Source organism: Struthio camelus, chromosome 20 (genome assembly GCF_040807025.1).
Source record: "Struthio camelus isolate bStrCam1 chromosome 20, bStrCam1.hap1, whole genome shotgun sequence".
Taxonomy (NCBI): domain Eukaryota; kingdom Metazoa; phylum Chordata; class Aves; order Struthioniformes; family Struthionidae; genus Struthio; species Struthio camelus.
The window spans coordinates 13884313-13900746 of NC_090961.1; the positions used below are offsets into that span (position 1 = coordinate 13884313).

At 48.8% G+C, this 16434-nt stretch overlaps 1 protein-coding gene across 10 annotated transcripts in view; it reads left to right on the forward strand.

Annotated features, from left to right (window-relative positions):
• The window catches only part of LOC104139730 (dual specificity testis-specific protein kinase 2-like), a 59270-nt gene that overhangs the window by 12597 nt on the left and 30239 nt on the right, over positions 1-16434 (forward strand). For 4 of the 10 annotated variants that reach the window (XM_068915030.1, XM_068915029.1, XM_068915027.1 and 1 more), the window contains 5 exons: positions 1946-2054; positions 7683-7881; positions 14579-14700; positions 14840-14888; positions 15990-16139. In XM_068915030.1, coding sequence (XP_068771131.1) covers positions 1999-2054; positions 7683-7881; positions 14579-14700; positions 14840-14888; positions 15990-16139 — 576 coding nt within the window. In that variant the 5' untranslated portion in view covers positions 1946-1998. Of the gene's footprint in view, positions 1-1945; positions 2055-7682; positions 7882-10688; positions 11927-14578; positions 14701-14839; positions 14889-15989; positions 16140-16434 lie in introns of those variants that run through there. The other 6 variants (XM_068915032.1, XM_068915031.1, XM_068915033.1 and 3 more) reach the window with 3 other exon arrangements.

The following is a 16434-nucleotide window of genomic DNA, read 5'->3' on the forward strand; positions in this document are numbered from 1 at the left end:
CTTCCTTAAAGGCTGTGGGAAATACTGCCAGAAAAACTTGTAGGAGCTTTTTTTCGCCCTTGTAGATAGTATCAGTCATAGCCCTTCACCTGGAAATTTTGTACTTTTCTGTTAGGTTGCTTTTCTGAATAATATATATGTTGATTTAAAGTTATGTGGAATCAATGTTGTATCCAGGTCAGGTTTTCTGACATTTAGAACCTCCCTCAGCTTGATGCGTGCAGAGTATTTTAAGTATTTCAGAATTTGAAAGGAATTTATATAGCATAGTGGCCAGTGATAATAAAGACCTGTACTTGTCTATGCCAAGAAACCTGCTCTCCTCCTGTATCATTTAAATTTCCATTTGCTGAATCTTATCTGCCTTTGTCCCTACTACAAGGCATTTTCCCCTGAACAAAAGGACGCTTGAACAGTCAGTTGTCTCATGACTTTCCTTTGTGTTTAAATCTCATGGGAAAACAGATTCTCCAGATATGAGGTCTTTCCTAAGGCTTGTTTCTCATATGATAAGGGATGGGTTTGAATGAGAGCTGCGAAATCAAAGCTGTGACAACTACTGGGAAGTTTAGGCTTGGTCATGGTCCTGGCCTCTGAGCTTGGTGCTACCCAGGGAAGGGAGGTTTTCAGCTAGGCCTGCAGCTTATGGATGTTGCTGTTAACAGCAGTATAATTGGCACTTGAATGTGCAAGTGAAAATGATTTATCCTACCAGTAATTCACCTTGAGGTTTTAAGTCTTGTTTTCTGGGCTGTGTTTTATTTATTTCATTTTATAAAAAATGTGTTCACACTCAAATGAAATGCAAGTATGCCATTGTCCCTGTTGTGTAGTTTACTTTAATTTGTCTTCCTGTGCTGAGCCTGATTCTGAGATTTTTTTTTTGCCTTTTTTTGCAACAGAAAATGTCTTTTTGATTGGAGAGATCAAATATATAGGGGTTAGCCTGTGGAAAAAGCAAAGCTTAGATGTTCTAATGTAATTTGAGGATGCCTACAAAAAGCTAATTGCTAACTTGTGTAATGATGGCATCAGTGGAAAGTCAGCCAGTCCCTGTGATCCTAGGAGCTATTGGTTGTAGGGCTTTTCCTGACATTCCTCACCCTCATGAATATCACAGTTTTATCTAAGGGAAATCATCCTTTCACTAGGTAGCAATAGTTGTGGTCTATCTTCTGCCTCTTCCCCAGGCCTCCTGACAGGTTCCATGGGAAAATAATATTTCCTTTCTTTCTTTCTTTTTTTTTTTTTTACAGTCAGGAATTCAAATTAATGATGACATATTTTTAGCATCAGCAACATGGTTCTGGTCAGCAAACGCATTTTGGTTTTGCTTGACGTAGTACATTTTCACTATGCTACAAGAAGATTTGCTGGTGTCTGTTACAAAAAGGCAGAACAGAAGAAACTCCTTATCTGTTCATGTAAAGACATAAATGCAGAGTAACTCTAGTGAAGATTTTGTTCATCTGGCTTAGATAGATGATCTCATCTAGTGTGACCATCATGTCTGGGTTTGCTTTGGATTTTCACCTGTGAAACTCAGAAGTATTCACCTGTCTGCATTAACTGAGCTGACCTCAGCAAGCAGATACAGACGGATGAAGCCTGCAGATTGAGTTGTGCACACACCACACACATATATATGCTGTAGAAGAAAAACAGAATGGTTGAAATCACATCAGGATTGAAGTGATTTATTGATTTATTGATGACATGTAATTAATCTGCAATCAGTATACATTTGTACCCCATACTGTCAGGCTGCTTGCGACGCCCAGTGGGACGATGATCCAACTGGCCTGCGTGGAGGCTGCAATGCTGGTGGGGTGACTTCTGGCAGGGTCAGACCTGGAATGATTGCTGTTCTGTTCCTCTTCCCCACTCCAAGGTCTCCCCTGCCTCCAGTCACAAATATTCAGGTTTTCTTTTTACTTCTTTACAGGCTGACACCTTCTTTTCTTTAAATTCTCTTGCTAATCTCCTGCTTTACAATAAATGAACAAGAATGAGTGCAAAATGCCCTGGAGTGTCCAAAGGCTCCCTGCTCTGGGGTTTGTGGGACATCTGAGCTCCTTCTGGCTTTTTGCTCCCTTTGCTAGCACTGAGTGGCTGATGATAGGGTCTAAAAACAACTGTGCAAAGCCAGAGCCAGGGCTATGTTGCCAGCAAGGGCTGTATCACATACAACCAGCCGTGGTGGAGGGAAAGAATGGATGGAAATGGCTTTTGCATAGTGCCGTGGGGTCTGCAAGGGCCACGTATTGTACTGGCTTCTGCTTTGCCTCTGCCAAAGAGGCTTGCCAAGGAGGATGTGCCTCCAGCATTTGCCTGTTGGATGCAGTGAAAGTCTTCCTTTCCAGGGGCACGTTCAGAGAGGCCTGGAAAGCATGTGGAGTGATGCTGTGTGCATCATGCTGGCTGGGGATGTAGCTGGCCGCTGGCAGAAGCTGATAATCTGGAGCCAGGGACCATTCTCATTGATCCTGCTTCCTCAAGAAAGCCTGCCTGGCTGGTATGTGGCAAGAGTCTTGCAGGCAGCTTTAGGTGCAGGAGACACTGGGGCTGGGGGAAAGGCATTGCTCCAGCTGGGAAGTGCCCCAGCTAGACGGAACCTGCCGTCTGCTGGGGGAGCCCATCTGCTCACAGGGGTTGTGCAGGCGACACAGCCTTTCTGCTGCCCGTAAGTACAGTTGTTTCCATCCATTCTTTCTCTCAACCATGGACTTATTCAGTCCTGGCTGTATCTGACACAGCCCTTGCTGGCAACGCAAGTGCCCTGGCTCTGCTTTTGTGCAGCTGTTTTCAGACTGTCCTAGCAAATATGTTTTGCTTACGGCATGGTTGCTATCAGAGAGCATTTCTGCATGGCATGTTAGTAAGCACCAGACAGCAATAGCTTTTGCATACTGCTCCCTTGAGCAAGGCTCAAGACACTAGGCTTCCCACTCCAGGGCAATCCCCACGGACAATCCAGCCTCCCAGTTACTGGCAGAGGTGTCTTTGCTCGCAAGAAGCTCCTTTCTTTCCTTGTAATAGGAAGAAAAGTCCTAGGAAGTGTGGCAGAAGAGGAGGGTTGGCTTTCTGGTAAGAGAGGGGAGGAAGAGTCCATTCCTCCCCTTTTGCAGGAAAATTTGCTGTCTAGGAGAGGTAGGACCTGAGGTTTGAGTCCTCGGAACAGAGCACACACCTAGTTTGGTTGTCCAAGGCAGGCTGGCCCCAGCTGTGGATGGAGTCTGGGAAAGCCCAGCTGCTGCATTGTGTGCCTGGGGCGATAACAAGCCTGCTGGGTGGTGGGTTATTCTGGAGCCGAGAGTGCTTTATTGCTATAATGAGGGAATAAATGAGCCCTGATGTCTCCCCAGTCGTGCTGGGCTGGGCCCAGCAGTGGTCGTGGGCCCTGAGGGTGCATTGGGCCATGTGCTTTTGTGGGGTGTGTGCCCAGGGCTACTCTACTACTTCTCTGCTGGTGGCAGCAGCTTTTGGAGCCCTGTTAAGCAGTGTCATGCTACATGACAGCATGCTGTCATGCAAAGGCAGGCCCAGTAAGCCCGCGCGGGGGAGCCGGACCCTCGCCTGCTGCACACAGGCACCTCTCCAGTGGGTGCAGGCAAGGCAAGCTCAGAGGAAGACTGTGCCTCACATCTGTTTTTCAAAGTGACTGTTAATTTTATTTTTTTAAATCTGGCAGGGAGTGAGGTACAGCCCTTCCCCATAATGACATTTCACAACTTACAAAAATCTCCTGGGAGGTGCGTATTGGTTGCCATGCAGAGGGGGACCTCCTTGCTCACTGTGAGCGGCCGCTGGAGCCTTGGGGATGTGGGGAGTTTCCCCAGGAGGTGGCGAAAGCCAGTGGCACCAAGGCTTTCCTCTGCCTCTCCCCTCTCCCTGCAGAAGTAGCAGCCTCAAAAGGAAGGAGCAGCTCCTCCGCAGCAGTGGGGCAGCCTGAGGCAGCTGGGCCAGGGCAGCCAGTTTGGCACCGGCTTTGGCATCTCCTCCTGTGGCCAAGTCTGTTCTTCTTGCTAGGATTGAATTCCAACGGGGGATAGCTGGAGGCACCCAGGATACAGGCAGCCACCCCAAGTGCTTTGCTCGCTCACGCAAAAACAGTTTTGGATGCTCTAAGCCTCCATGGTGACGTGAGGATGTGCTTTGCCCTGCTGCCCTCCCTCTCGCTGCCTGAGGGCTTTTCCCCTGAGACAGATCTTACTGCTGCAAGTCCTTCTCCCACCCTCTTCCCCTCCCTTCCCAGATCCTAGGGAGCCTTCAAATAAATCTTGGCATTTTGAAAGGCCATTTTCTCCCCCAGCCTACATGTCAGCACTAATCTGAGGACAAACAGCCACATTTATAAAAATAAAATAAAGAGCTGGCTCCCACTTGGCAGCATAATGCAAGGGGCCATTTCCAGCGTGCTGAGGATACTGCGGGAATTCTTTGTGGACAAAGAGGTAATTGATGAACTAGGTCAGGCTGGGAAGGGATGGTACGTGGGAAAAGCACTGAACAGAGAGGCCCCTGAAAGGGAAGCCTTTCCCTGTGGAAGGGGCACCTCCCAGGCAGCTGGCCTTGCCCTGAAGGGACCTGTTGTGGTTGTGCCCTGGTCATCTGGAGGCAGAACAAGCTCTGGTAAGGCTGGAGGAGGAGAGGGGCACCTGCAAATGTGCTGTTCTGCAGAGGAAAAGCTCTTTTTTCTGTTTCTATTTTACTGAAACGTGCTAATATTGAGGGAAGGTCTTTCAGAGCCTTCTGGAGAAGTGCTTGAGCGTTTAGTGGTTAGAGCAGCAGCTGGAGGGTAGTGGCCACAGCTCTGCTGGTGAGTGGCTACTGCTCCAAGGTAAGTTTGTGCCTTGATCCGTGCCTATTTCTCCAGCCACAGAACAGGAGAGGAAAAACCCTTGCATCACAGGACTGGGGAGAGAGCTGGGTAAGCCTGGAGAGTGCATCTTCTTCAAGGCTGGGGGGGCCTCCCTGATTCTTGGGGTGACCCTTTGCCATTCATTTTCCGTGTTTCCTTGGTGGTTTGAAGTCAGTAGGATCCATCAGACCCTGTCAGCATCCCCTTATGTCCTGGCCAACTGTGCCAGATGTGGAGGTGATCTGCTGCATCTCATTCCCTCAGGGTAAAGCACTGCTTGCTTGGCCTGGACCTCTAGCATCTCCAGTCCTATATCCACTCTCATGCCCCATGACCCTCCACACCGTCCACAGCCTTGGGCAAAAAAAGGCCCCTTGCTGCACCCTGCCACCACCTTGTGCCAGTGCCTTACCCTGTTGCACCCCTGCCCCAAGTCCTTTAACATTTTGCATGTTAGAGAAGCAGCCCCTTTTGGGATCTGGATGAATCCTCCCTTTGGAAAGGAAACATCTCAAGGGTCCCAGCCAGAGCAAGGTAGCTTTAGCAGGATCAAGTGTGATTGTTTCATCAGTTTGGTTCTGCCCCTTCCTTCTGTGCAAGCCTCTTCTTTCTTTGCGTTGATGTACAGCAGAGCATTTGGGCTTGAGCTGTATGGGGTAGGGGCTGGCATGGGCTGCTTTCAGGGAGATCTCTGCCAGTGCTAGCTCTCAGGAGCAGTGACCTTCCCCCAGAAAAGCCCTCAGCAGATCCCTGCAGACACAGCCCATCACAGGAGCTTCATTGCTTGTGTGTCCCTGAGTCAGAGCTGGTTTAAATATTTGTCCCTGTTACCTCTTTCATACTCCCTGCCTGATCTAAGTGCACTCTGTCATCTTCTGGGCCCACTGGCTGACGGAGACGAGAGCAGTTCCCCATTCATGAGCAGTTCCTGGGCATCACTCCAGCAGGTGTTTGCCATGAAATTAAGTAGGAGCCCATGCTGTCCTGTTAGTTTTGGTGGGACTGGGTTCCCACAGTCCATAGGTGACTGTCCAGTGTTGGCAGCTTTGGGTCTGGCTGCTTTCTGAAGTTTGGCTTGTTCCCCTGCTTTGCAGCCACCTGAGTCTCAGCCTGGAGCTCTCTTACTGTTCATGGTGGGGATCCCTGCCCTGCTCTGCACCATTTGTCTGCCTGCCTGCCCTTGTGCCAGCCATGCCCCTTGCTTCAGCCCTGTGCTGTGCTTGAACTTCTGTCTCAATGTAGCTCTGCCACCGTATCTGACCCTGCTTGGGAGCTCTCTCTCTGAATCTTGGTTGCAGCAACTGCTCACGTTGGTGGACTGTGGGTCGATGAGGCTGCTACTGCAAATGTTTTATGCTTGTCTCAGTGCAGATTTTGCCTAGCTGTATACAAGCGATGAAGCCCTGAAGTAATCCACTGGATCAAGGGATGCTGATACAGCTCTTCATTCACTGCAAGACCTAGGACAAAAACTTAGGGAGGGTAGGACTTTCCTTTGCTTCAACTGGAGACTTTGAAGAATGACACTTCTGTTGGCTCTTTTCTTGTTCGGTTACAGTCTGGCAAAGCAGCCGTTGTAAAGGCTATTAGTGGCAGTGTATAAAGGCTAGCTGAGATCTTGAGGCTCAGGGAATCTCATGTACTTGTGAACATGTACTGTAAGTGGAAAGTGCTCAGCTAGCTTTGTAACAGACAAGTGATTATTTAAAATTATCCAAAAGCAGGTGCATGATTCAGATCTTAGACAGGGTGTCAGAAGCCCCTTTTCTACTTCCTGTGAATTTGCTTTGCTTGCATCTTTGGAAGTAATTGGAGGCAAGGGGTGTAGAAGAAGTGGGGAGATGGTATATGGCTTTGGAGGAGTGTGAATATCTCGCTGGAGATATTCAAAACCCGTCTGGATGTGCTCCTGGGCAATGTGCTCTAGAGGACCCTGCTTGAGCAGGGAAGTTGGACTAGATGATCTCCAGAGGTCCCTTCCAACCTAAACCATTCTGTGATTCTGAACTTGGTACTGTAAAAAGCAGAAAAGGTAATGGAAGAAGGGATTTGTAGAGGAAACTATGAGAATCAGAACAGTGGAAGAGGATGATAATTTAGAAGAGGGAGCTAGAAGGTTAGAGACACATTCAGGACAGGCAGACAAGAAGAATGTGTGTTGAAATGCAGAGTTAAAGAGGGTGCTGGGGTGTTTCCTTGTTACGTGATTCTTTAGAGCTTGTAGCAGACAAAAAGCACCGGCTGAGTGCAGGACCCGTTAATGGGTAAGGACCTGTTTAAGATTGTCAGTTTCCTGGCTAGCATGCTCAAAGTCACAGTCCTCTGGCTGCAATAGTAGCTAAGTCCTGCCTTGAGCGCTGGGATAACTGATGTAGCATTAGTATGTGCTAAGTGACTATGTTAAAAGTCCAGTTTAGATAAGGTGGATTTTAGCCCAACTTAAACTAGCTGAGCAAGGCAAAGCTCTCCAGGATTTTCCTGGGCTGCTGGAGCATATGTTGAAGGTGGTGCACCCTATCCACCCTGGACCCTTAAAAGGTATAAGTGAACATGTGGTAATTTGACATCTTTAAATTCTAGTCTGAAGAAGCCCAAATATAATCTGCATAACGCAGGCCTAAGCCCAGGGTGATTTATCAGAGAGACGGCAGCCAATGCTTCCCAGTGCAATGTGTGCTCCAGGGTACTTCGTGGCAGAGCAGTGGCTTGTTTCCTCTGCATTACTCTTGTGGCTTCATCTAGACTAGGTCTGGAGTCTGCAGTTATTTTTTTGATGTGTAAGTGCTGCTACTGGCTCACTGTGAAATATGCTGTGTTTTAGCTGCTGCCCCATGATGTGTGAGACAGGGCTGATCGCACCGGAGCCCTCTAGCCCCATGCAGTACTATGGCGAATCATCTGATACCTACTACCACGTTGACCGCTGGCAGAGGCTCCGCACGGCTGTCAGGAAACTGGAGTTCTGGGAAAACTTCAACGCTGAGCTGATAGGTAGTGGCTTCTTCTCCAAGGTCTACAAGGTAAAAGTGCTGTGGGTGACCCAACATATTGTGAGGCAGTCACTCTGACATGCAAGCAGCCCTTGACCTGTGTGGCAGCAGCATAGTAGTTGGCCAAGTCTCAGTGTAGACAGTGCCTCATCTCAGGAACCTGTCCACCAGCTTGTTTTCTTGTCTTCCTCCCTCTTCGCTCACCCTGACGAGCTGACTGGGATAAGGGAGGGGAGGACACCACCTTGGTGCACCCAATACATCTCCTTTGATGTGCATCTCCTTTATAATAGGAGCCTTGAAGGGTGTGAGCTGACTTGCAATGAAAAAAGGAGACAGAGGAGGACGTGGCTGAGCAATGTTCACTCATACTGTAATCTACCAATGCAACAGGCTTGCAGGGAGCTAAATATGGATATTGGGTAACCTCAGGACGAGATGAGGGGCTATTTATGCTCTATACAGGTTTTGTTGTCAAAAATAAAGCAAAACATATAGAGAAAAAGAGCCCAAAATTAAGCTCCGTGTGTGTCCCAGGATACTTGCTGCCCATGCCTCATGGAGATGCCAGCTCCTTCATCCCTTTTTTGGTGCCTTGCTGCCCCGCATTACAGTGATGCTGGAAAAAAGCAAGAGACTCTGTGGTAATGTCAGGCTGGGATGGACTGCTGGTCCATTGACTTTTCCCCTCTCCTGCCTTGTGTGAGGAAACCCATCGCTCCTTGCAATCCAATGCCTAATGCACGATGATGTATCACCAAGGCAAAGGTGCTTTTCTCACTGTGGCTGTTGTGAGACACTCCCTGCACCAAGCTCCACTGGTGTGGGAGTTTGTTTAACCCTCTCTGCACAAGCACAAGATCCAGGGCACTGCTAACTTTGCTTCCGCTCCAAAGCTGCTTCTCAGCCAAGGAGTGCTTTAACATCTCGCCAGTGCTTATTTCAGATGAGCTCTTAGCAGTCCTCTGTGATTACTTTGTTATGAATACCAAAGAGAAAGAAGGTGCTTTGCATTAGGAAGTGAGACTCTATCCTTCATCTATGGGAGCACACAACAAAGCCATTTTGCTTTGCAGTGTGGCCAGGTTTGTCCACGTGTCATCTCCCTTCCCAGAAGCCCTCCAGAATGAGTCTTCTGACACTGGCTTTGGTAGTTGGGATGTGACACAGACCCAGTGGAAACAGGCTGGGCCTGACTCTGCCATCTCCCTCATCTTCTTAGCTTGTCCAGGCCTGGAATGGACACCACGACCATGTGTTTCTCCTGGACCAACACAAGATGCTACTGCCAGAGCAGTACTTTGATGTTATTCTGGGCGAGATCCCTGGCTAGCGTAAGCAAGTGTGGTCCTATTGAAGCTAGTGGAGCCAGACTGGCAGAATTGGCCTTGGAACTGCAGAAAACGTTATAGCAATAGGATACATCACTGCATGTTGCTTTCTCAAGGCTCCGTCTTTGCTAACCTCCCCCTCATCCTCTGTTGTAGCTGGGTCTAGTGTTGTGATAAAGCCTGTGGGTGAACTTTAAGGGTCAGAGAGAGTGAAGTAAAGTAGTTCCAAGGGAATCTCCAGCCAAAGGTCTATGGCAGCTCTTTTCACACTGGAGCAATGCATGTCACATACCTCTCCCTACCACACAGTCTCCCTCCAGTAGCTGCTTTCCCCACCTACACAGTGTGCTGTTGCCATTGCTTTCTCTTTCTTTTATCTAGCAGATTTTCATAGTAACAGTTGCTGTTTCCTCTGCATGTGACATTTTAATCCTGCCCTGGCAGTGAATGAAATTCCAGCAGTAGGCAGGCTGGAGGCACAGATCGTGAATGAAAATGAAATAACTTTTTAAAATAGAAAGAAGAAAAGTAGTGTAAAAAAATGAAGCTTGAATGAAATGCTATGGGTCAAAGGGTCAGAAGACAGCAGAGGAGAACTTGGGATTGTGCTTTGTGGGTACTTGACATTTGTCTGGGGACTCAAGAGTGACTGTAACCAAGAACTCTGATTACTTTTGTTCTTTTTGGGTCAGTTAGTCTCCTTTGGACTCTTAACCCTGATTGTCAGCATTCCTGCTGCATAGCATTGCTCATGATGGTCTTTTGAAGCTCTTTGCCAATGCATGCTGTCTTTCAAAGAGCTCCTACAAGGTGGACAGAACCTCCCCAAAGCCGCATCTGTGATACTGGCACTCAAACACTGCTCGTTGCTTTTGCCATCCCTTGTTCTTCAGTTAAGTCCACACTCAGGGGTCTTTCTATGTACTTTGCCTAAAGAAAAAGGATTCACTTGGTTCCACATGTGACTCAGAAACAAAAAACCTAGGCATGACAATGTCAGTGAATGATGTATTGCATAATCTGGGTATAAGGTGCTCTTCCTCCTTCTCTGCCTTAGCTTTCTGATATGGAATAAGAAGCTATTCAAGTATGAGCTTCTGTTGGAGAAAGCATGAAGTTTCATTCATTGACAGCTGTCTGGTGTGTAGGGATCTGAGATGCTGGAAAGCAGGAGAAAAATGCAAAGTGAATCCTTTTTCTGGAGTTGGTTTGAAGCAGTTCCTCAATAGGAACCTCTGAGCAAATCTTTTTCTGTGGCTGTCAAAAAGCTTCATATGTGTTAGGAAACAAGATCACAATCCCTGTCATTCTTCAGCTTTCTAGTGCCAGATTTTCACCTTTCACAAAGACAACTTTAATCTTTTGGTTTCTCTATCTTGGAAGCTTGTTCTCGAATCACAGAATCACAGAATGGTTTAGGTTGGAAGTGACCTCCGGAGATCATCTAGTCCAACCTCCCTGCTCAAGCAGGGTCCTCTAGAGCATATTGCCCAGGATCACGTCCAGGCCGGTTTTGGATATCTCCAGCGAAGGAGACTCCACTACCTCTCTGGGCAACCTGTCCCAGTGCTCTGTCACCCTCACAGTCAAGAAGGTTTTTCTCAGGTTCAGACGGAACTTCCTGTGGTTCAGTTTCTGCCCGTTGCCTCTTGTCCTGTTGCTGGGCACCACGGAGAAGGGTCTGGCTCCATCCTCTTGACACCCTCCCTTTAGATACTTGCAGACATTGATGAGATCGCCTCTCAGTCTTCTCTTCTCCAGGCTCAACAGGCCCTGCTCTCTCAGCCTTTCTTCATAGCAGAGATGCTCCAGTCCCCCTAGTCATCTTTGTAGCCCTCCGCTGCACTCTCTCCAGTAGTGCCATGTGCTCCCCAGTGCTTGTACCGGGCAGGCCAGAATTGGACACAGCACTCCAGATGTGGTCTCACCAGGGCTGAGCGGAGGGGGAGGATCACCTCCCTCGACCTGCTGGCCACACTCCGCCTAATGCACCCCAGGAGACCATTGGCCTTCTTGGCCACAAGGGCACACTGCTGGCTCACGCTCAACTTGTTGTCCACCAGCACTCCCAGGTCCTTCTCTGCAGAGCTGCTCTCCAGCAGGTCAGCCCCCCAACCTGCACTGCTGCATGGCGTTATTCCTCCCCAGGGGCAGGACCCTGCCCTTCCCTTTGTTGACCTTCATGAGGTTCCTCTCCGCCCAGCTCTCCAGCCTCTCCAGGTCCCTCTGAATGGCGGCACGGCCTTCTGGTGTGTCAGCCACTCCCCCCACTTTTGTATCATCAGCAAACTTGCTGAGGGTGCGCTCTGTGCCTTCCTCCAGGTCATTGATGAATACACTGAACGAGACTGGACCCAGGACTGACCCCTGCGGAACACTGCTAGCTACAGGCCTCCAACTAGACGCTGCACCATTCACCACAACCCTCTGAGCTCGGCCATCCAGCCAGTTCTCAATCCACCTTGCCGTCCACTGATTCAGCCCGCACTTCCTGAGCTTACCTAGGAGGATGTGATGGGAGGCAGTGTCCAAAGCCTTGCTGACGTCCAGGGAGACAACATCCACTGCTCTGCCCTCATCTCCCTAGCCAGTCATTCCATCAGGGAAGGCTATCAGATTGGTCAAGCATGATTTCCCTTTGGTGAATCCATGCCGACTACTCCTGATCACCTTCTTGTCCTCCAGACACTTAGTCAGTGATGACCTCCAGGAGGAGCTGTTGCATCACCTTTCCCGGGATGGAGGTGAGGCTCACAGGCCTGGAGTTTCCTGGCTCCTCCTTCTTGCCCTTTTGGAAGACGGGGGTGACACTGGCTTTCTTCCAGTCCACAGGCTGCTGGAGAGGAAGGAGTTAACAAATTAAAAGTGAATAATGGGGAAAGGCTTGAGCTCATGCAGCTCTCAGTCACTCAGTCTCAGGCACCAGCTTTGTGCCTACAATAGAGCAATGCTGCCTGAAATCTGATGCCCAGCGGCACAGACCAGGTCCTCCAGTTCAGAGAAAAACACTTTCCAACTTTTCACCTTTTGGGGTGATGTACTGTGCCTCTACAGAGGCCTGAAGCATTTGGCATCACAATACATTTGACATGGGTAAGGAGTAGAAAGCAGGAAGGAAGAAGATGGGAATGCACTCTGCTGGGGATCTCATGTTTGTAGAGGAAACGATGGGTGTTACTGTTGGTGCTAGTGCCTCGTGAAGGTAGAACTGGCCTCATAGAATTGACTCTATCTATTCTATTTCATTTCTCAAGTGCAGGTGTACTCCTTCTTCACTGTGCAGCTTTGCAGAGCTATTGAACAGACTTTTTTTCCTCAGTTCTTTAATCATCCTATACGCATGTCATGCCCAAATCAAAGCACAGATCCCAAGTCAGGAACCTGGAAAAAGCCTGGGTAGATCTAACCTCTTTTTATGTTTGGTTATTCATTTCATCTCTTTCCTTATCTAACCTCCTTTTATGTTTGGTTATTCATTTCATCTCTTTCCTTTCCCTTTGCCCATCTCTTCCTCCACCTTTTTCTTGGATGTGTCCTTGCTTTTCAGTCATTTCTTCTCTCTGTTTTGCTGGGTTTAGACCAGTTTGGATTTTGCATTGCCACAGGTGCTCCCTGTAGATAGATACTCCTCCAAGGCTCATCAACTGTACCCATGCCTAGGCAGTGCTTGTAAACTCCACTGGCATCCAGCTGGAAAACGCAACCTTAACTGAAAGCTCAGTGTAGGTCTCTACCAGAGTTTGTGTAGAGCTAATAAGTCTCAGTAATACTCAATATTAGCGCTTCTTAAAGCTTTTCAGAGCTTCCAGATTGCAATTGTTCCTTGTACTCTGTCCTGGGCAAAAGGGCCCACTCAGTCTTTGGGCAAAGATGCTTGATAGCATCTTTTACAGTTATATCTGAACAGTTACAGTTAATAATCAGTTCCATCTGATTAGTGACTTACACTCTGGTTATGAAGTCCCATCAGGTGATCTTGTCAGAGGCCTGGCTTCTTCTCATTTGAATGCAGAGGCAATATTTTTCCAGTGGTAATCATCAGCTATCGGGTTGCATTTCTTCAGGAAGGAAGCAGCAGTTCATGTTGCTCCCAAGACAATTTGTTTTGTGATCCTGATTATAATGAACCTTTCTCTTTTTCCAGCCCAGCTGAATCTTACATGCAGCTCTTTGTTCTCCTCAGCTATTCTGGTAACCTTGTCTATAAGTAGCTTGCACAAAGAGTAACGGGTGCAGGCTTTGGGACTCAGAGCACTGCTCTTAAGCCTACTCAAGTTGTGTTTAAACTATTTTGATCTTAAAACAAATAGAAAAAAGAGGGGAGAAAAGTAAGCTAAACATGTGCCTGGATTCTCTGCTTGCCCTGGGACAGTTGTCAGGACATTGGTCTAGGCCATACCTAGTATATGCCTCTCCGAAAAGCGGATGTTGACTGAGAATGGGAATACTAAAAGTATCATGATGCCCCATGATGTGGTCTGGAAACTGCTGTTTGGATCTTCAACACAAATGTCGTGAGCGGCAGTGCAGGGACCTTAGATGGTCCTTTTGGGGGTGAGAGCCACAAGATCCCTGTATGTCCAGTAGTACACATCAAACCCCCACATTCAGTACTGTCAAGCTGTAGTACCTCCATTGCAGACACCAGATTTGCTCCCAAAAATGCCTGCTTCAGTCTATTACATGCTTTAAGGTGGGAGAGCAGCTTTTTTTTTCCTATCCTTTGGCTTCCAATATCCCTGCCAGAGGGAAGTCCTAAGAATTAAATATGTCTTTTAATGCACAGCAGAGTTTCAGGTTAACATATGGCTGAGAAGCCTAGACATGGAGCTTCCATCTTGGGGTGTGGGGTAGCAATGAGCTGGCTCTATGCTTCCGTCATTGGGTCTATGCAGCAGAGCCTGGGTGCAGGGGGCAACTGGTCATGGGAAGGGGCCCAGGAGGCTGCAAGGTCAAAGTGTGTGGATAGCAGCCTTGTGCAGTGATTAGATCCAGGCAGGAAGGGGTCTAGAGGGCTAGGAAGAAGCGATGGAGACACAGAGACAGGCTATGGTTGGGAAGGGACATTGAATGGAGGGCATCAGAGGGGAGAAGGGCATCTCTGCAGTACCTCAGTGTAGGTAGAAGAACTGCTCTGGCCAAAGTTACACCCAAATTTTGGCTGAGGACCAAGGTTGTGATATGCTGGGACAGGAATGGCCCAGCTGCCCCTAGGTAGGCATCACTGCAGCTTAAGGGGGAGGAACAGCACTTTGCAGTTGTGCAAATGACTATGCAAAGCCCCTGACAACATGGAAATGTGATCTGGGCCTTTGGCTGGGAAGGGATGCCATTGTCCAGAGGGGCTGGCAGACCTCTGGGTGCTAAGAGATGTCCTGCTCCAACCTTGGCTCCAGGTGACCCAGGCTGCCACTTGCAAAGTGATGGTGGTGAAGATCTACAAGAATGACGTGGACCAGGAGGTGATTGTGCGTGAAATCAGCCTGCTGCAGAAGCTGTCCCACCCCAATATCGTCAGGTAGGCTCATCCTCTGGCTCTGAGTGGTGGGGACTAGCAGGGGCTGGAGTGTGGCTCGGTGTCTCTAAGGCAGTTCTGTGATGAGGGATTGAACTGAATCCTAATGGCTTGGTTTTTTTGGTGTGTCCTTCTGCCTTAGGTACCTTGGGATATGCGTGAAGGATGACAAGCTGTACCCCATTCTGGAGGTAAAGGTTTCTGCTTGTAAGTGTGCTGTGGGCAGGCAAGGACCCTGCAGTTTTTTGGCAGGGAGGATGGCAAATAACCTGTAACGTGCATCTGGGCCTCTCTGACAGCTTGGCCTGTAAATGACTCTGAGCTAGCAAGATTTCTTGATGCTTTCAGAGGCTTTTCGTCCTCTCCCCTCCGTTGCTGCTCGCAGCTGGAGTGAGGCACGGTTGCTGCAGGGCGAAAAGATTCAGGCATAATAGCCAAGAGGTGTTTCAGGTTCACCTAGTGCCACTAGAGGGCCAGAATGGGCTAGCCAGGGAGTGAGTAGAGGAACCAGGAGATGGAAGGGATGGAGTAGAAAACAAAGCAGATGCAGACTGGCAGGGCTTCCAAGGTGGCTCTGCCATGGTGGTGTGGCCTAATGTAAAAGCCTAAGCTGGTGCTGGAGAGACCTTGCCTTGTTGTCTATACTGTTAGTGGCTTGCAGCCCTTGACTAAGTCACTGCAAGTCTTTTTGCCTCTGATTCACTGCCTGTAAGTGAGGACTGTGGTAGTGAGCCCCTTGGCACAGCACTCTTGGACACAGTGGGAAGTATGGTATGAGAGTAGTGTTAGCATTTCACTGAAGGACAGAGGAGACTGCTGCTAAATGACTGGGAACAAGGGCAGAGGACCACTGGATGTGAAGAGTGATAGTGATGTGCAGAGGTGGAGCACTACACGGCACTGCCAGACTCCAGACAGACACCCAGGAAGGGGCTGCAGCAGTTGCCTTCAGGTCCTGTATGAGAGCACAGCATAGCACAGGTCTTGCTGCAGGTGCAGAAAGCTGTCCTCTAAGGGGTTAATTTGCTGCTGCAGTGCCATGCTGGCTTATATCCATGTAGTGGGGCAGGGCCCAGAGAGCTGCTGCGACTCACCGTGTCTGGAGGGGTACTTGCACTGCACCAAGCATAGGGATGCCCTGATCTTAGTTAGGGTGTCTGTGTGCTAGGGTACTTTAAACCTCCATCCCAAAAGAGGACTTCCCAAGTCTGGTGAGTGATTATTTAACACCCAGGCTCCAGGAGTGCCTGTGCCCAGCTCCAGAGCCTCCCATTTTTTGTCTCTGTTCACAGTATGTGAATGGGGGGTGCCTGGAGGAGCTCCTGGCCAGCAAAGACGTTGCTTTGACCTGGAAGGAGAAAGTGGACTTAGCTTCTGACATCACCAGAGGCATGATCTACCTGCACTCCAAGAACATCTACCACCGGGATCTCAACTCCAAGGTACACAGCTGGAAAGGGGATGTTACCCTGAGCTGCTGAAGACAGGCTGAGTCAGGGGACCTTACAGCACCATTTAGGGAGTTCGGGCTGTAACCAGTAGGCCTCAGGCCTTGTGCTCGTCCTCTGCTTCATGTTAGCCTGGCAGGGAAGCTTGATAAAGCCTTTAATTACAGTGCATTCATCACTTGCCAAACAGGAAACCCAGACAGAGAAAAAAATATATTCCTCCTAGTGTGGTTGCTATTAGAAAAGGAACTAAGTGGAAATGTGTGCAGGAGTGAGCATGGTTTTCTCT